At 36.2% G+C, this 21,509-nt stretch overlaps 1 protein-coding gene across 1 annotated transcript in view; it reads right to left on the reverse strand.

Annotated features, from left to right (window-relative positions):
• CFAP54 (cilia and flagella associated 54) overlaps nt 1–21,509 on the reverse strand; it is a 344,097-nt gene that overhangs the window by 98,356 nt on the left and 224,232 nt on the right. Inside the window, exons 59-62 of the mRNA XM_012663989.1 lie at nt 17,716–17,814; nt 17,038–17,179; nt 3,292–3,465; nt 1,532–1,755 (exon numbers count right to left, since the gene is read on the reverse strand). Coding sequence (XP_012519443.1) covers nt 1,532–1,755; nt 3,292–3,465; nt 17,038–17,179; nt 17,716–17,814 — 639 coding nt within the window. The remainder of the gene's footprint in view (nt 1–1,531; nt 1,756–3,291; nt 3,466–17,037; nt 17,180–17,715; nt 17,815–21,509) is intronic.

Genomic DNA, 21,509 nt, shown 5'->3' on the forward strand with positions numbered 1-21,509 from the left:
ACAGGAGGAAAGCTCTGAGTCAGAGGGTGATGAATGTGACAGAGAAAGAGAAGCCAGGGCCTCCAGCCCCAACTTCCAGGTGAAGAACTACAGAAATTACAGCAGATAGAAGAACAGACTAAATGACATCATCAGGACACAACCAGGTAAATCTAGAATGTGAGACATCTATAATAAACTGGTCTGAATTCTTTAAAAAAGTCAAAGTTGTTAAAAACAAAACAAGACGGATACTCATGTAATTAAAAAGATTTAGCAACCACATTCCATGAGCAAGGATGCCAGGCCAGGGAAAAGAAGTTATAAAAGATATTTTAGGAACAAGGTAGGACAGCCGAATACAGATGGAATATTAGATGATATTAAGGAATTATTCTTAACTTTTAATTTATTAAGTTAAAACTTCAAAAATTTACTTAGGTATTGTAGGTATATAGGAGACGGTCTTTATTCTTACGAGATGTATGCACAAGTATTTAGAAATAAAGCAAATACTGCAAACTGTTATCAACTATTGAATTTAGGAAAAGGATATTCAGTTGTTCATTACTCTAATATTTCAAGTTTTCTGTATATATTAAAATATTTAAAATTTCACATTCTTTCTGCTATTATTAATCCTGCCATTTTCTCTTAAAAAACTTCTCCAAGTAACATAACTTTCTTTTGTTGTAACCTGACCACACCAAGACTATATGTACAGGGACTGAGCCTTATCCATTTTTTTCTTTCTCAACTAAGAGTGTCTCTGGCATATTGTAGGTATTCAACATATGTTTGTTGAATATCAAATACATATTCTTATTTGTTTGTGCCAAACAAATTACACTAAAAAGTCCCCCAAAAGTAAAATACCTTACTTTTTCAGTATCTTCCAACTCATTGATTTTGGTCGTTGATTCAAACATTACTGTTATTGAAGACCCAGTAGTTTAATTTAAAAAAAATCTTCATTTATATTTTTTCTTTTTATGTCTCTACAATAGGTACCTTAAAAGAAGTTTCCATATTACATATTTTGGAAAAGTCTATCCAATTTAATAACACTTCCCCAAATAAAAAGTCTTCAAACTTTTATTTTAAAATTGCCTCTATTAGTTATTTACACTTATAATTGCAAAAAGTATACACAAGGAATGATTTTAATTACTAATTTAAGATACAGAAATTGGGCATAGATTTAGGAATTCTCAGTGCAGTTTTCTTATAGGGTGATGATATTGAAATCAGTGTAACTTCTTGGCAAAATGGCTGCCTGAGAGATATTTTGTGTAGAAATATAGAATATTCTGAGACATCTTAAAGATTTACGAGAACAACAAGACAAAACATTTGAAATGTGAACTGTCCTAAAAATCCAGGATGTTTGGTTGGCCTTTCCACATGGTAACACAGACATGAGTCTTCCTTAGACCTCTGAGGGAACTAGAAATCTTTGTGCCAGCATAGAAGTTAATGTGCTTCCTTCAGAAATATAAGGAAGATTCCAAGAGGTTTTATATAAATATGTAATATTTTTTTAAAAGATTACCTTAGCTGATGATTCATATATGATTTTTTCTGAAAGAGGTAGATTTTCTAACCCTTGAAGAAGTTCTTTCGGAAATCCATCAATACAAGAAGAAGAATACAGCTGTAAGAATTTTTTAAGGAAACAATGCATTTCTTTCTGGCGCAAAATCAACTCAGAGTTGTAAAGGGATGTGAGAAGTGTATCATCTGGTAAAGAAATCCCAGATACCGGCATTGCAGATGCTTAAGGAAAAAAAATACCTTAGTTTAGGCTCATGTTCAATAACAGGATGATCTCAATATTGTTAGTATTTGCCCACTAACCACTATCCCTGTATATCCCCACCCCAGCGGGTGGCTGCCAACAATCTGCCATTTTCAGAGGTTATACACTAATAGAATTGCTTCTTCCACACAGGAAGAAAAGAAATTTCAGAGGCACATGAGGATATTGCTTCAGACTGTAAGTATTGACAAGGGTACCATATATTCTATCTACCTGTCTTATTTTGGGCACCCGCCCAAACAGATTCTAAGGCAAGAATTTAGATGCAAGAAGTTCATTTGAAAAGTGATCTCAAGAAGCACAAGAGAGGGGACAGGCACAGTGTGACCAGGAAAACAAAAAGAGCCAATAAAGCTGAGTAAATGAATGGGCTACAGCCATAAGCAATAAGGGCTCAGTCCCACTGGGAACCTTCTGAAAAACCATGTGCAATTGTTCGCTTTGAGAGAATGAGAAGCTGGACAGTTTACCTACCAGCTCCCCACCTCATCAGTTGAAGGTCACTCCTGCGTGTGGAATCCCTGGCACTTGCAGGCTGTCCTGCCTGCAGGCTGGGCAAGCCCTGCTGGCTTCAGGGAAAGCCCAGAGCAGAACAGTGGCAAAATGTGGGTGCTTGATGTGAGAAGTGCCAGCGGTGAATTCAGAGGTGAGCTGAGCTTCTGTGGGGCAGGGCATCACCAGTGCTGGCTGCACTGGCTCATGTCCATGTCCTTCCTCTCTGACCTTCCCTTGTCCTGGCTCCCTTCATGATGAACTTTTTAGCCTTGACACCTTTTAGAGTGCTTGCTTTTCCCACTGCTAACTCCTGACAACTGTACTTAGCCACTCCATGACTCAGCCTGTTTTCCCTGCTGGCTTCCCCATCACTGAGCCTCAGCATGGGTCAAACTGTGTCTTCTGACTGTTTGCACTGATGAGCAACACTGGGTCACCAACCTCATGGGAACAGACAAAACATAACAATACACATTGTCACAAAATAACAAAAGGGGCTGATGTGAAGCAGATTTTACCAGTTTTTCTGGATATTCTTTAGATAGCAACAATGATTTAAGGAAAAAAAAAAAAAAAAACTCCATGGAGTTAAATATCCCATTTGAAGTCATGCATTTCTTCCCTCTCTCTCCCTAAAGCCAGAATTTCATCTTGTTCATTTTATTCATTTTATAAGCTGTCACATTGTGATCACTCGTTCTTAGCTGTTTTGAGCCATGGACCACTTTGGCAGTCTTGGGAAGTCTCTGGGGTGCCTCCTTATCATGCTTTTAAATATGTGAAATGATATATTAAATACATGGAATTTCTAAAGAAACCAATTACACTGAAATACTATTCTATCCAAGGCTCCAGGTTAAGAACCCCTGAAATTTTCATCTTCTGATGACAGTTCACTCAGAAAGATGTCAAAAGTATCTTATAATTCTAAATAAGAAACATGGCTTAAACCAGAGCTGGAAAGAAGGATGTTCTCTCTTAACATGTCAAAAACCTACCTAGCAGTTTGCTCATATTATTAATCCTTTGAAGGTGAATATAGTAGCGCAGTAGAAGGATCCACGTAATATCCACTTTGGTCTGAGTCTTTTTTCTAGCATCTGTGTTGTCACACATGTCATCATTTTGGTACAGAAATGTACAGCAAGTCTGGAAGACAACTTGGTAGTCATCTGAAAGTCAAAAAGATGTTTTACAACACAATGTTAACGATTTCCTTGAAAAACAACCATGTACAGGAAAAACAAGCACAACTCAAAGGAAAGACTGACACATGAGACTATATTCAATTTTAAAAGTTTCTGTATCACAAAGACACCAAACACAAAGTTAAAAGACAAACTACAGACCGAGAAAAAATATTTAGAACATGTGTGGATTGTTTTTCTCTAATATGTATAAACATCTTGTACCACTCAATAAGAAGTAATCAAGCAATCCAATTTCAACAGGCAATTCATAGAAAAGTAAACTCAAATGACCAAAATTTTCAGCATCACTAAAAATCAGGAGTAAAATGAAATATCATTTTACATCCCTTAAGAATTGACAGACACCAAAATCTGAAAATAATAAATATTGTTAACTTGAAGAAACTGGAATTTTCATATACTACTTGCAAGAGCAACTTCTTAGAAAGTAATTTGGCAAGATCTAAGAAAACTAAAAATGCAGATACTCATATATGTGTACAAGAGTCTGGCACAAAGACATTCATGGCAGCGTTATCTATATTTTAAAAGGTAAACTTTTGTAAAGGCTCAGACTGTTTGGCAAAAAATAAAAAAGGTAAACTTTAAAAAATAAGGTATCATTTAGAGTGAATAAATTAGATCTAGTGTAGAGTCTCAGTCCAAATCCCAGTGGTACAGCTCACTAGTGTGTGACCTTGAATCTCTCTGTGCCTTGAGATTTCTCTGGGTTTTTGATTTTCTGAGTCTTAATTGTCTCTTCTTTAAAATAAGCATGATAAAGGTGGTTATAGAAAGATCTTGAAAACATATAATAAGCTAACAAGTAGGTTCCATATATATGGAGTATTACCCAATGATATAAATTTGGAAGCATTTATTCAATATAATTATTTGTATCATTTGTATCATTTATGTATATACACACGATATGTGTACATATATATATATATGTACACATAGTATTTTATTAGAATAGTGGTTGTCTCTGGGGAAGAGATGAATAAGATCTTCTATGGTTAATGATCTATGCATAAGATGACTCTCCATGTACTCACCACCTAGCTTAGAAAACAAAATATTCCTGGTACTTTTGGAGTACCTTGTGAACCTCTCTAATCCCATTTCGCTCTCTCTTCCAGAGCCCATCTCCCAGAAATAACAACTATCTGAAACTTTATGTTAATAATCCCATATCTGTCCTTTATCCTTTAAACATATATATCATATAATAAATAATGTATTATTAATTTTACTTTTTTTTAATTTTACAGGGATAGAATCAGATCACATGTATTTAGCTATTATTTTCTTACTAAATATCATGTTTTTAAAATTTATCCAGGTTGGTGCATGTAGCTGTAATTCATTGATTTTTCATTGCTGTATAGTACTCCATTTTATGAATATATACATATATATATATATGTATATACCACAATTTATCTATTCTATTGTTAATGGACATGAGGGTTCTTTCCATGTTCTTTCCTTATTTTGTTTTGGTCTTTGCTATTATGTACAAGGTTGCCATAAATATTTGAGTACATATTATCTGGTACATATGTGCACAAATTACCTGCAAGTAGAATTGCTAGGTTGTTCTTTTTCAGGTGCCTTGTGACCAATCTTGTCTTTTGTTCTTCCACATAAATTTTAGCATAAGTTTTTCAGATTCCACAAAATAACACCTGCTAAAATTGTTACTGACACTACATTAATTCTATAGGTAATTTTTAGAAGAATTAGCATCTTACCAATATTGAGCCTTTCTAACTAAACATGATATATTTTCTTATAGCTTTCAATAACATTTTATAGTTTTGTTTTATAACTTTTATCAGATTAATCCCTATATGCCTTACATATTTTTGTAGCTACTATGATAATATCTTTTAAAATAACATTATCTGTTAATATATACAGAAATAAAATCTTACATCTAACAATCTTGCTCAACATTTTTATTGTCTACAGTTTTTAGGAATTTTCTATGTGAATCTATAGCTAATAACAGCTTTTTTCTTCTTTCTACCCCTTAGTTCTTACTTCTTTTCCTTATATTATTGTGCAGGGTAGGACTTTCAGAACAGTTTTGAATCAAAGCATTTTCTTACTCCTGATTTTAAAGGGAATAGCTTTAACATTTGAATACAGAGTATAAATGCCATAGGGTTTTTTTCCCCACTTTTAATTTTTTCACATTAAGAAAATTTTCTTTGATTCCTAATTTTAGAATCATGAATGGTTGTTGAATTTTGTTGAATTTTTCTACACTTATTTGAGATGATTATTATTTTTCCCTTTTAATCTGTTAAAGTAGTGATTTCATTTAATAGATTTTCTAATGTTGAATTATATTTGCATTTCTGGAAATAATCCAATTTGACATGATGTATCTTTTGATATGCTGCTTATTTTGATCAAAGTCATACATTTACATAATCAAAAATAAAATTCCCTCTCCCCAGAGGCAAGCATTTTTAATATTTGTGCTTTAGCTCTTCTAGTGGTTAGTTCCAGCTCTTAAAATAATTTTCTTATAGCATTTTCCTAAATTATTAGTTCTAGAAAATGCATCTATTGACTTTCTTCTGTGACAGATGAGATTTTAGCTTACACAACCACTCTTCTTCACTTCAAAATTTTTATATCTATGTCACCATTTTTACTATTTTTATAAATCAACAATGTTCTAAAAGCTCTTTCTAGTTCCACCCAATACAGGCAACATCCCTTGATGTCTTCCCTCGTAATCTAATACCATCTACAGCCCTTCACTGTCTCCCTGTCATGTTTTCTAATTTCAAAATTGAAAACATTTACAGTCTGTTCTGTATTTATAATAAACCTTTCATTGTTTTGTCAAAAATCAATAAATACTTAAATTATTATGATTGTACTATATAAGAATTTTTCACTCTGATATGACCAAATTTCTTTCACTAAATGTCACAACATTGTGACCCACAAAGGATAAAGTTCTCAGCACAAAGATCAAACAGATTGGTGTGAGTAAAAACAGTCTCTAAATCATGTCATATTCTAATTCACTTCATATTTGGACCATGAATTCTTAAAGAATATTTTCCCCTAAAATTTCTCAATGTCTTTTTTTTCTCTTGTTCAAAGAAGCAATATTTGCATTCTTTACCATATCCCTAATACCATCTAGCTTTTTAGTCATTTTACTAATGAACAATAATAAAAAGAACCCATTCATGCTCTTAAAGACATTCTCGACATCACAAACTTGCCACTCCAATTTATACTGCTGTATTTCTAGGCTGCTGCATAGCTGACAACATCAAGGGCTACTTCTTCCCTCCCTCCCTCCCTCCTTCCTTTCTTTCTTCTATCTTATATTTACTTCTTTCCTCGTTTGCAATGTTGCATGGTGGTGTGCATTCTCAAATAACTTTCTTAAAAAAAAGAGTTGACCAAAAGTAAACCATTTGAGTCCTTATAAGGCCTTCGTACTTGACTGGTCATTTAGTAAAAGATATGATTTTAGTTGAGATTCATTTTCCCTTAAAGCTCCAAAGGCCTTGCTCTACTGCTTTCTAGCATTGATTATTGCCATTGAGAAGCCTGATGCTGGTCAAATGCTCACTCCTTTCTAATAGTTGACCTGCATTTCCCACCTCTGGAATTTTTTTTTTTTTTTTATGAATTCCCCATTATCTGTGGTGATTTAAAATTTCATTTTTGGTCTAGGTCTAGGTCTTTTTCATGCATGCTTTTTGGAACATGGTAGGCCTTTTCAACTTGAAGACTCATCTCTCTCTTTAGCCCTGCAAATTATTCTTATATTTTTTCTGTGGCAATTGCCTCCTGTTTACTTTCTCCTTTGTCTATATCTTGAATGTCTATTAGCTGAAAGTGAAACTTCTTTATTGAGTTAGTGTCTCTCTCTCTGTCTCTCTCTCTCTCTCTCTCTCCACCCCCACCTCTCTCTCTCACTTCACATAAATGGGCACTTGATTTATGACAGATAAAACACTGTGATGTTCTGAAGAAGGGTGGTCTTTTCAATAAATGGTTCTGTGTTAATTGTATATCCATATGAGAAAAAAATTAATCTTGACTTCAGCCTCACACCATACACAAGAATAAATTCCAGGTGAATTATAGATCTAAATGTGGAAGGTAAAACAAAGATAGGAACATAGGAGGGTATTTTTATGATTTTTAGGTAGGAAAAATTTCTAAAACTGAACACAAAAAGCACAAACCATAAAAAAGGTTTGTAAATGGACATTAAAATTATAAACTTTGGATAATCAAAAGATATCATTAACTGAATAAAAAGGCAAAATAGAGTAGGAAAAGATATTTGCAATACATATAATCTACGAAAGGGTAATATCCAGAATATATATGTCTTTGGCTTATATCTCTAAGCCAAGAAAGAAACTCCCAAGAAAAATCGGCAGAGTTCTTGAATAAGGAGTTCCCTCTAAAAATCTATGCAAAAGCAAACACGCTATACATAATAGTCTTCAACCTCTTTAGTCATCAAAATAAATTTTAAATTAAAATCACTTTGGAGAACTTCTTGGCAGTTTCCACTGAAGCTGAAAACATGGATGTCTTATGACCCAACCATTCCACTTCCTTGGCATATACGTAAAAATGCATATATCTGTGCAAAAAAATGTCATGTGCAAGTGTATTCATAGCAGCACTATTCATGATAACCCAAATGTTTGTGAACAGTAGAATGGACAATAAATTGTGATATTATACTCACCAGAAAGATGAATCACATAAATATAATGTTGAACAGAAGACACAAAAGAATATGGATTGTATTATTTCATTTACACAAAATTCAAAAGCTGGCCAAACTAACCTGCTAGAAATCAGAAGGAAGGGGGGTTGGTAGGGATTAGAAGGGATCATGGTACAGACTTCTGGGGTGCTGGTCTTATTCTGTTTCTTGACCCGGTGATGGTTATATGGGTGTTTCCTCTGTCATAATTAATCAAGCTATCCTCATGGTTTGTGCTCAATGCCTATAATCCTAGCACTTTGGGAGGCTGCGGTGGGAGGATTACTTGAGCCCAGGAGTTCTAGAACAGCCTGCACAAAATAGTGAGACCCAGTCTCTACAAAAAATAATAATTAAAAAAATTAGCTGGATGTGTTGGTGTGCACTTGTAGTCCTAGCTACTCTTAGGAGGCTGAGGCAGGAGGATCCCTTGAGCCCGTTAGTTGGAGGTTGCAGTGAGCTATGATTGTGCCACTGCATTCCAGACTGGAATAGTAATAGTAATAAACCCATTACAAGTTAACATAAATAACATATTACAAATCCCTTTAACATCTGACTCAATAAAAGGTAGTTGGACTCTCATACCTACTTCTGCAATCTGTTGTAATACAATGTTTGGTTAAGTAAAAATTCAACCTCACACAGCTATTAGTTAGAAAATGGAGGAGTATTTTAAGAGCCTTTTCAGATAATTATTGATATTCTTCTTTGATACTAAACCAGAGCTGGATAAGAGGTGGTTTCTTAAAAGTTAGTTTCAGTGTAGAATCTGAAACCATATCCTAGAACTTTTTGTACTGTGACATCAAAATACATTAGTCTACCTTGCAGTTTGAATGGATGTTTTACTCGGGTATGAATTTGTAACATCATGTATTAGACATTTGGAAAATATTGGTTCCTTGAGTTATGCAGGTCTTCTAATCATTGGTACCTTTCATTGGACAATACAAAAAAATCAAAATGTTAAAATGTCACCACTGTTCTTATCAAAAAAAGTCTCATGGTGGTAGGTAAAAGTCAAAAATTCTAAATTTTCACTTGAAAACTTGAATTTTATCTGTGGCAGCAAAAACTGTCAGATATTTTCCGTGAAGTCAGGCTTATTCCTTTCATTTTTGATAAAATGTTTGCCACCTACCTAAATCTGAAAACACTTAGTTTGTCTTGTCAGTTTTTCTTTCAAGTAAAAATGATGTCCCATGGAAAAAAAAAAAAAAGTAGCACCTTCATCTTGCAACTCAAACAATCACAGAAGGGCTTTTCCTTGAGACAGACATTGTACTTCAGTATGCAGCAGAAGTCTTTGTATGTGCTTCTCATTTTATCACATAGAATATGAAAAAGATTTGTACTCAAGGGTCAATAGTTAATAATATTAACAACTTTTACTATTGCATCAAGGATATTCTTAAGTGAAACTAACAATTAATTTATTCATTTCACGATGAGGGCATGGCAATGAAGAACGCAAGGACCACTAGAACAGTCTGGTTCCACTGCCCTCCTAGATTCCTGCTAAGGCACCAGCAGTTTTACTCACCGTTGCTTTATGCTATGGGTGCAAATGTGAACACAGTTATTCTAGGATGGACCATTAGATTCAAAAGAAGTTATTCAACACTTTGAGTACTTCACTTAAGTTACTGCCAATGATTCACATAGAGGTGATTATCCTGGGTTATCCAGGTGGGCCCAATGTAATCACAGGGGCCTTACATGCCGAAGAAGAAGGCAGAAGAGTGTGTCAGAGAGATTTGAAGACGCTATGTTGCTGGCTTGGAAAATGGCAGAAGGGGCCACCAGCCAAGGGACTCAGGTGGCCTCTAGAAGCTGGAAAAGGCAAGGAAATAGATTGTTCCCTAGAACCGCCAAAGGAAGTATCCCCTTGGTGACACCTTAATTAGCTCCGGGAGACCTATTTTGAACTTCTGACCACCGGAACAATGAGATAATAAATTTGTATTGTTTTAAGTGAGTAAATTTGTGGTCGTTTGTTATAGCAGGAATAGGACACAAATACACTGGTCATACTGATTGCTTCTGGGGAGAACTGAGAACTGCGTCACTTGCAGAGAAGAGGGAAAGGAAACTTTCTCTTCGTATCTTTTTGTACCTTGATTCTTGAGAATAAATTACCTACTCAAAAAATTGAATTAAATGAAAAGTAAAAATAAAAACCTCTACATACTTGATCAATGTTGTCAGGTCTTCAATCCCACAGAGAAAAACTAAGACCAGTTCAACTTTTGTTTCTTTGTGGAAAATATGCTTTTTCTGACTGAATACTTAACAATTATTTTCTTTCTCTTTATAATCCAAAGGTGTCGCCAGAATTTCTCCACATATAATTTGTACTATACTCACCTTCAGAAAAAACAGGGAGGGTAGATGAAGAGTCCCTCATGCCCTGCATCCGGGAGCTGCCCTTCACAATAACTTCCCGCCAGCCCCAGCCAGAGAGCACTGGGTTTCACTCGTTCTGGGCCAGGATTTATGCTAATTTGCCTGCCTCATTCAGGTGGTGTGAATTCCAATCTTACAATCGTTAAATTAAATTTAGCCTACAGCTGCCTCCTTACATATTTTCAGTTTGGTCTAGAGGTTTCTCTGTACCTAATGAATAATAACATAACTGGATGTGTAAACAGGCTATAACCTATTCTTGCACCGATCACCAAGTTTCAGCCAATCAAAGGTGGCCAACTGTTCAAACAGCGTTCAAATAAGACAAATGCAGAGCTGTAATCAGTTCCAGTGTTTCTGTACCTCACTTCCGTGTTCTGTATGTCACTTTGATTTTTTGTCCATAAATTTCCCTTGACCACGCAGCAGTACTGGAGTCTCTCTGAACCTTTTCTGGTTTGGAAGCTGCCCAATTCGTGACTCGTTCTTTGCTCAATTAAACTTGGTTAAACTTAAATTTGTCGAGAGTTTTTCTTTTAACACAGTGTAAAAAGGGTTGCTAACGTCCCCATGTGGCTGCTGTTCAGCCCTGACACTTGGCACGTGTCCCTGCATCTACTCAAACCAGTTGACAATGTATTTTAAGTTCCCAGTTTGTGGACCGGCTTATTATGAATCCGAATTTATGCAGTTAGTTAGGTTCTGACCTACCCTACCTGCAGGGTGTAGAGACCAAGGAAGATTTGCTGAAAAAAATCACTGACACAAGGTAGATTGATTAATAGGAGAAAAGGAATACAAATTTACTTAACGTGTTTACATAGGCGCCTTCAGAATGAAGATACAACCTCCTAATCAGATACATAAGTTTATAAAGAATGAGGGCTTACATTGTGACAAAACAGGTTGTTAAGTGGCAAGACAGGTTATGGGAGGGAGAGAGGAAGACGCTTGGCTAGCAAAGGGGTCTTGTAATATAAATGAAACCCTATAGGTAGCAGCCCTCAGAGAGAACAGATGGTAAATGTTTCTTTTCAGATCTTTAAAGGTGTCAGACACTCAGCTAATCTATCCTAGCTTGGATAAGGGAAGACCTGGCTGCATTAATGGAGATTCTCTACAGATGGTAATTTCGCCCCTTAAAAAACAGGTTTGCAGCCTTACTTCTGCCTGCTGGACTTGCAGGCTGCTTGCAGCCATCTCAAAATATGTCAACGAGATATATTTTGGGGTAAAATATTCTGATTTCCTTCAAAGGCCCTCTTTCCAGACCCCTCCATTAACAGGCATAGACGTACCAGCCCCACCTGTTAAGGTCCAATTCTAATCCCTCTCCAGTGAGGTCCTCAGATTCAGCCCCTGCTTACAAATCCTGGTTTTCCCTTTCCTGGCTTCAAGCTCAGCTACAAATTAAAACAGTTTTTGTTCTAGTTTATCCAGCATTGTTATGTGTTTGGATTGGGAAGGACAGAGACCTCTCTCATGCCAGCTCAGTCCTATCAGTGCAGCAGAGTGACCAGAAGTATCAATTCTACATGGTGAGTTCCTGGTAATGCTTTCTTATCACACCCAACATAATGATTAATGACAGAGACTTTAGAACTGGATAGAGCAGGATTTGAATTAGCAGTGGAATATTACTCAAGTTACATAATTGCTCTGAATGAGCATCTTGCTTCATTTATAAATGTGCATAATGACACTCTCACAGGACTTTCCCAAAGAATAAATGAAATCCTAGCACGTGGTGTCAGGTGCCACTCATCTCATTATCTGGCACTTTCTGCATTATGGCTTTCTGCTGTTGTGTCACTGTTGACATCTTGGACGCTGCTAAGGGTATCAAACAATCTTGTTAAGTTTCCTTTGATTCCCTGAAGGGCAAATCTCAGTCTTCAAGACTATTCCATTGTGTACTCATTTGAGAATGCTTTCTCAAATGTGCCATCTGTCGTTTCTTATTTTCCATTGTTGACTCTGTCTAGAACAGAGAGGGTCTCTTTGTACCTAGTGCCTGACAACTGGTAGAGTGTGTGCTCTGCTCTTGGCCATGGCATTGCCCCTTTTCAGATTGAAGTGCTCAATATGCACATTTCTGAGTAGAATTTCTAGACTCTTGCAGGTACTAGACCAGGACAGCTGTTTCATGAGATTGGTTCTCATCATACCCAAATTGTCTCATCTCTAATACTCTGAACCAATACAGCACACACACACACACACACACACACACACACACACACACACATACCACCACCATTACTAGCACAGATGATCTCCTCTCCATTCCCATCTGTAAGTGGTATAATTATTTGAGATTTGAGTAGTGATGTATCCCTCTATTTCCTTACCAAGAGGAATTGTGTGTTGGAGGAATAGGAGAATGGAAGGTAGTAGTAGAGAAATAGCACCACAGTTTTTAGTTGGTATTGACCCCATGTCTCTGAACCAGAGGCAAGATGGTAAGGGGGGAACAGATCAATCATATTTGTTCAGGCTGGAAGGTTTGGTCTGTTTCAAGAGGCAAAACACATATTAACGGTCAGTTGTGATTTGCAGTTCTGCTCCATACATCTCTTTTTGCATTTTGACAATAGGTTCACCAACATTAGTTTTTAGTGTGACATGCATTAATATTTTTCTGCATATCATGTGTATTTAGTTGTGAGAGGCTGTGTCTGGGATCACTAATCCCAAATGTTACTTTTAATTCAAAATGTCTTACAAAATTTGATAATTTTTATCCCAGCTGAAATTTGTATTAAGGCAACAAGAAAATCAAGACAAAAAGATTGAGCATACTTGAACATAACTGGACCCAAAGTAAGTGCCTAATGTCTTTTTGCATTGAATCCAATAATAAACATGGTCCCACATTGCTAGTACCACCATTTCAGAGTCTCTTTCTATGAGACAATGTAGAGAACATCTCAATAAATTGGACCTGGTGCATCGCTCAATTCTTATTGTTCTACACATGTCATACAACTCCTCTTTGGTTCTGGCAAGATGATCTATATTCCACCCTCCACACATGACTAGTCCATTCCGTCATCATGCTTCTGGTCGTTAATTGCTCCATTGTGAACATTTGCTTCCCCTCCCTTTGGTGTCCATGTCTCTAGTCAATTTGCATCTGCCCCACAACACACTTCTCCCAGAAAAAAAAAAAATGCCCCTAATTAACTCATATGCCATCCTGTCTGAGTCCAGCTCCCCTCAGAAGGCATATATTTAGCTTCTGGCACATTAATCTGCCTTCATTATCATGTTCCTCTTAAAAGACAACTTTCTGTAATGTCAGTGTGTTTGCCTGTTCTGATTGTCCTTGACCAGAGCTCATGGAAGACAAGACCTACCTCCTTGCCATGTTCTCTGACTCCTCCTCCTCTTTGGACAGAAATATCTGGTACAGCGCTCTGTACACAATAACAAGGAATATTGTTCACCACCTCGTGTATAGATCAATGATAGTATTGTTTAAAGCTAAGATTACTGAGGAGGTTTTATGCTGGATGCTAATTTATGCTAATGCAAGGAAAATCAAACAAGTTTTATTTGTTGTTGTTGAGGGATTTTTCCCTTTAGCAATTCATTATAATGTGAACCTCATCGCCATCTGGGTATTTGTGGCAATCAGGTGGGAATTCAGAACCTCTTTCCAACCCAAACACTGAAGTGAGGGGAGTCATCAACCTGAATTAATTATCGGCCTGTCAGGAAAAGACTGCAGGGCAAAATTATTATTCTTGAGGCAAGGCAAAATGCAAAACAGATTGGACTTTAAAATTTGGTAATTTCATAGTTAAAATAGTAAAGTAGTACTAATGGTATAAAATGGAAGCTGAAAAATTGGAATACTCTATGAAAACCACTGAAATGGAACAAGAAAGTGTAGTTCTAGTATTAAACTGAGATGAAGGCTACCTGCTCAACTGAATCAACCAACATTATTCGGTTTAGGGGATGCCATTCTCTATTGTGTGACATCATTAATTAATCACAGCAGTACCTTTTTTCCTGTCTTTCCATACAGAGGTTCAGAATTCTTTTCAGGTAGCCACTAGCCATAGATTGAATTTGTTACATGTGATAGTCATTCAGCAAACATTCATGCCCCTCTTCCTCCCTGTATAGGCACAGTATATTTCCCTACCTCACTGATATTGGACTTGGCCCTATGACTTGCTATGACCAATGGGATGTCATAAGAAGAGAGGCCTTAAATGTGCTGGTGTGATTTGGTTCTAGGCTCTTCTGCTCTGGTGTCTACCATGAGAAAAGAATGCCCCAGGTAGCCACTGGCTCTTTAGCCTATGACTCACGACAAATATACATGGAGTACACTTGATCCCAACCTGCAGCCTGAAGCAGAACACATGAATGAATTCTTGTTGTTGTAAGCCACTGAGTTTTAGGGTCCATCTTAGATGTAATTTATTGATAATTCCTGCCCTAAAAACTGGTAGAGCACAAGGAAATGACTAGGATAAAGTAGACCCATCTTTCAGAAGTAATAAGGAGCCAGTATAAAGAAGAAATAGCCATGTTGGAAGCTTGAATCATAGTCTTTTTTAGATTTTTTAGATTTTTGACTAATCTCTCAGTCTAGAGATGAGGACAATGAGCTTGAGAGAAATCAAATGATTTGACAGGCCAGGCATGGTGGCTCGCACCCATAATCCCAGCACTTTGGGAGGCCGAGGCAGGAGGATTGCTTGAGCTCAAGAGTTTGAGACCAGCCTGGACAACAGAGCAAGACCCTGTTTCTACAAAAAATTTAAAAATTAGCCTAGTGTGGTGGCATGCTCCTATAGTCCCAGTTTACTGCCGAGGCAGAAGAATCACTTGAGCCCAGGAGTTGGAGGCTGCAGTGAGCTATGACTGTAACACTGCACTCCAGCCCAGGTGACAGAGCAAGATCCCATCTTTAAAAAAAAAAAAGAGGTTTGACAGAAGAACCAAGGTGTCAGTTGAAGTCTCTTGATCACTACTAATGTACTCTTTTTGTAACAAAACAACAATGATGTGCTACCGGCATTCCGGACCAGAGAGAATTGAGCTGCCAAGCAGTGTCAACAAAAGAAGTGGCGGCCAGCCCCTCCCGGCTGCTGGGCTGCAGATTGCCCTGCGCAGGGTCGCTGGCTTTGTCCCTAGAGAACTCACCTCTGGGAGCTCTGAGGAAGAGCAAACACCCAGTCTGAGGTTCAGGCCATGGCCCAGAAACCTGATGGAGCAAAATTCTGCGAGGCAGGACAGAAATAAAAATGAGAAAGCAAAGCTTCAGCATAAAAAGTCCATCAAATGGTTTCCAGCCACTTTTAGGTTGGAAAATAGTCTGGGTCACCTATTTTTCAGAAAAGAGCCAAGGAAAGGGATGATTTCAGACATTAACACGTCAGCTAAGGTTGACCCAACATTTCAGCAGAGTAAGCTGCTGCCTATGGATGTGATTCCAGAGGCTTTGGGAAGACCATTCCCAGCCTTGTCGGGTTAAAGTGAAACTCCTCTTCTCCTTTGGCTCAGTGCTCACCCAGCACCAAGCAAAATTAGTCTGCAAGTAAGAGTAGTACCGTGCTTCTTAGCACCTATTCAAGTGCATAGCACACAAGAAACACTCAATGAATATTTTTCGAATGAATGAATGGACAAGCACGTAAACGAATGTTAAATACTTATGCTACCACTGATCTGACATAGAGGTTTATATTATAGTTTATTAAAAAAGGAGTCATAACTAAGCAAAAACATAAAAAGTATTGAGGTCAAGTTTAAATTCTGCTAACCTCTCATTCATTCATTTAACAAATATTAATATTCAATGTACAAGCACTGCTATGTACGAGCACTCTGCAATTGGCTGTAGATGGGAATCAAATAGATAGAAGAAGCCCCTGCCCTCAGGAAGCTGATGATAATTTAACCAGAGGAAGAGCTTAAGCACATAATCAAACATACACGAAAATATAAAATTAATAAGAAAAAGAACAGGGAACCATTTGAGAGTGTGAGAAGATGTGCACATTTTACATTAAAGGATCAGAGAAGGTCCCTCAAGCAAACATTCCCTAAAGGTCCCACTGGACATGTATGAACTGGAAAACAAACAGGCATAAAGAAATATCATTATTCACAGAACTCTGCATTTGAAATGCACCAGCTGATTGAGTGACACAGGGGCATGTGCAGTGAGCTGAGGACCTGCTATTTTTTCAGCCAGGCCCTACGACCCCTATTCTCCCCAGGAAGCTCCCCAAACCATTACCCCTTGTAAGCTAAAAGCCAGCAAATTACAACAATCAAACCTTTGAAATCTGATTACATATTACATACATCAGGTTTTTGTAAAATATGTAGACATCCAAACGTACCAAGCAAATAATCTGTATATGAAGACAAAAGATCCACAGCAGCAAATTCTGGGATATTTGGTAATGCTACCTGGTTAACTTTGTCGGTTCTAGTATTCTTCTTGCCAATAACTAGGTTAATTGCCAGCACAGCTTCACTGACCTATAATTAATGCATAAATCAGAATTCATAAAGGTAACCTTTCCATGAGGTAATAATATGAAAAAGTAAATTCATAAAATAATATTCCATATACATTGGAAGAAAAGAATAAAGACAACCTGAAAAAATAATATGTGATCCCTGACATGCAGAATATATCATAGTCAAACAAGTCATTTAGCGTTGACAATTTAATTAATGCATAAGTCATTTTAAATAAGCTACCTCACCTAGCAATGACAGATATTTGCCAAAATGTCAACTATGTACACATGTGTATCTGCCAATATTTTCACAATATTTTCATTAAAGAAAAGCTGAAACAAGCAGAGCGAGTTCTGGCTGATAGAGATTAAAAGCATTACACATATAACGAGTATTTCTAATCTTTTCAAAGAAATATAATTGGCACAAATCCCAAACAAGGTGAAATTCTCCTTTCTCTTTTATAGATACATTGTGTTGTCTTAATGGCTGGTAGGCAGAGAATACAGACACAGCAGTAAAAAGAAAGATTAGACAAAATTCACACCAACCTGTGCGGCAGCTCTTATCGCAATCCAGGCCAATGAACTGTACATTTCAAATTTACTTACTGTTGGTTCTGTAATAGAACTGCTTCTTCTGGGAGGAGGCTAAAAATATGACAAACGTTTTATGATAAAGATACCATAAAGTTTCATGATAAATTTTCTCATCTTCTGAAGATGACATTTTAGTGGAATACTATGTAGTCATTAATAATAATAACGCATCTATTGACATGAAAAGATAGTCAAAATATATTGGGGACAGAAAAGTGGAGGTTACAAAACTGAATGCAAAGCATGATCCCACTCTTCAAAGATACTGTTCACCCATATAGTCCCTGTACATAAAAGCAGGGAAAATCATTGACAGTGGTTATCTCGAGTTTTAAGGATAATTAAATTTTATTATATTTTTCTAACTTTCCATTATGAGCTTGCATTATTTGTGTAATAAATTAATAAAAATGGCATTTTAAGTAAAATTAAATTCCATTTTAGTAGAGAATCTATAAACTGAATATATTGTATGTAACAATGTCATAAAAGAGACTATTACCTAAAGGTTTTTGATAGGTATTTGCTATCATCTTTATAACTACGAAATATTAAAGAGATTATATTATTTATCATAAGGTTCCATAGAATAGCAAAAAGAAATAATGAATGGGGACATTTTTTGCCATAGGTGTGCATGTATATATATTTAGTTTTTAAACATAAGAAAGTCAAGGTTACAGAAATGGACAGAAAGAAACCGCACCAGTGGCATAATATCTGTTGTATATTTTTAAAGATAACTAAAATAAGTGTTAATAGTCTCTCTACAGATTTAAATAATCTGGATAGAGCTAACCATTAAATAGACCCCTTGATACTAATTTTTTGATACCTGTATTTTGACCAATTCTTTAATTTTCAGCAAAATTGCAGAGTAAAACAAACAATAACAAAAATGTCTTTCTTTTACTTTGGCTAGAAGAATACCAAGGAAAAGGAAAGGCAATTTATAATGCTGATGCCAAAGCAATAAGTACGAGACACAACTGGGGCCTAGCCTAGATTAAGTGTTAAGTGTGGGGGAAGATGATATCTAGAGAGATCTGTCTATGGGGAACCTGAGCAATATAGCCCAGTCCCAAGATAAAAAGGCCCTAATCATTAGCTGTAATGGAACTGTTTAGGCTCTGGGGTAGCAATTGCCAGTCTACAGGCTGTATAAGCTCGGGCAATTTACCTACTTAAATTCTGGAAGCAAGACTAACAGGCATGAAATGAAGAATAGAGAATAATATTAAATAACTAGAATGCACGACCAGTGACCCAAATATTTAAAAAAAAAAAAAAGAAAAGAATTTTGAATTGAGCAGAAAGCTTTATTGAGGAGGTCAGGCTTGAGCTCAGAGTAAAAATATTTGGAGTACAGAAAGACTATGGTGGGCATTTTTTAGATGGGAGAGGTGTTCAACATTGCACAGGAGATTCTAGCCCATATAAACAGGAAAGGAAAAGGAGGAAAAAAAGGGAAAAAATGCATTCTAGATTAGAAATGAAGAAGTAAAAGAGTTTTTCTTTACAGAAGACATGATCCTGTATGCAGAAAATCCTAAGAAATAAACATACACACATCCACAAGCACTACTAGAACAAATGTGTTTAGCAAGGTCGCAGAAAACAAAACTCAATGCTCACAAATCAACTGTATTTCTGTACAGTAGCAATAAACAATCCAGGAATGAAAATTTTAAAAATTCCATTAACAATAAAAATAAGCTCAATGAAAAGGCACAAGATTTGCACACTAAAAACAATGTACAAAACATTGTTGAGAGAAATTAACTAAGACCTAAATAAATGAGGAGACAATTCATATTCATGAATTGGAAGACTTAATATTGTTAAGATGGCAACTGTCATCAAATTGATCTATACATTCAGCACAATCCCTACAAAAATCCTTTTTTTTTTGCAGAGATTGATAAGCAGATCCTAAAATGTATATGAAAATGCAAAGGATTCCAAGTAGCCAAAAACATTACAAATAGGAAGAACAAGTTGGAGGACATGCACTTTTCAATTTCAAAATTTACTAGAAACTACAGGAATCAAGACAGTGGATACTTGTAGGAAGATAGACTTAGAGATCCATGAAGCAAGATTGAGGGTCTGGGAATAAACATTTACAATTATAATCAATTAGTTTTCAACAAAAGTACCAAGGCAATCCCTTGAGGAAAGGTTAGTCTTTTCAACAAACAGTACTGGGACAATTGGACATTCACGTTCAAAAACACGAACTTAGATCATTACCTCACACCCTCTAAAAATATTAACTCAAAATAGATCAGAGACTTAAATGTAAAAGTTAAAACTATAAAACTTTAAGAAGAAAACATAGAGGAAAATCTTCAACCTCTGAGATTAGGCAAAGGGTTCTTAGATATGCCACCAAAAACACAATCTATAAAATAAAAAAATGATAAATTGAAATTCATTAAATTAAAAACTTCTGTGCCTTTAAAGACAAGCTACTATGGTAGAAAATATTTGGAAATCATTTATCTGATAAGGAACTTGTGTCTAAAAAATATATGTATTATATTATATATATACACATATACACACATATATAAAAAAAAGAAAAATCTCAAAGCTCAATGATGAAAAAGACGATGACCCAATTTAAAAATGGGCAAAGGATCTGAATAGACATTTCCCCAAAGAAGATATACCAATGACCAATAAACACGTGAAAAGACCTCAGCATCATTAGCCATCAGGGAAATGCAAATCAAAAACACATGAGATATCACTTCATACCCACTAGGATGGCTACTATCAAAAAGATAGATAATAACAAGTGTTAGCAAGGATGTGGAGAAACTGGAACCCTCATATACTGCTGGTAAGAACATAAAATGGTGCAGCCACTTTGGAAAACAATCTGACAGATCATCACAAGGCTAAACATAGAGTTGCCATATGACCTAGGAATTCCACTCTTAGGTACATACCCCAAAAGAACTGAAAACTCCTGTCCACACAAAAACTTATATATGAATGTTCAAAGTAGCATCAATCATAATAGCCAAAAACTAGAAACAATTCAAATGTCCATCAACCGTTGAATGGATAAAGAAAATATGGTCTATCTATATAATGGAATACTATTCAGCAATAAAAAGGGACAAATTACTGTTACATGCTACGACATGGGTGAACTGAACCTGAACAACATTATGCCAGGTGAAAGAAGCAGACACAAAATACTACAAAATGTATGATTCCATTCACATGAAACGTCTGGAAAAGGCAACTCTACAGAGACAGAAAAGAGTTTGGTGGCTGTATGGTACCAGGGGTAGGAACAGGATTGACTACAAATGGGCATAAGGGATCTTTTTGGGGGGATAGAAATGTTCTAAAACTGGATGGTGGTATTAGTTGCACATCTCTATGAATTTACTAAACAGCCACAAATTGGAATCTTAAAATGGGTTAATTTCATGGATGGAAATTATACCTCAGTGAGTCTTTTTTAAATGTATGCATGCTGATCTCTCCCTTTGAACTACTTTTCTCCCACTTATAAACTTGGAAAAGTCCACTTATCCTTCAAAATTCATCTGATCTGTGAAGTCTCCAGCATTCCCCCAAAGCAGAATTAGTCCCTACTTTGTCCCACTTCTCACCTTGACATATCGTGATTACAGTCCTCGTCATGTTGCAGTACAATTATTTTTCCACCTTGATAGACTCTGTGCTTCTTGGGGAAAGAGAGTAAAAAGTACCTGACATACACT

This window comes from Propithecus coquereli, unplaced genomic scaffold (genome assembly GCF_000956105.1).
Source record: "Propithecus coquereli isolate 6110/MARCELLA unplaced genomic scaffold, Pcoq_1.0 Scaffold85, whole genome shotgun sequence".
Classification (NCBI taxonomy): domain Eukaryota; kingdom Metazoa; phylum Chordata; class Mammalia; order Primates; family Indriidae; genus Propithecus; species Propithecus coquereli.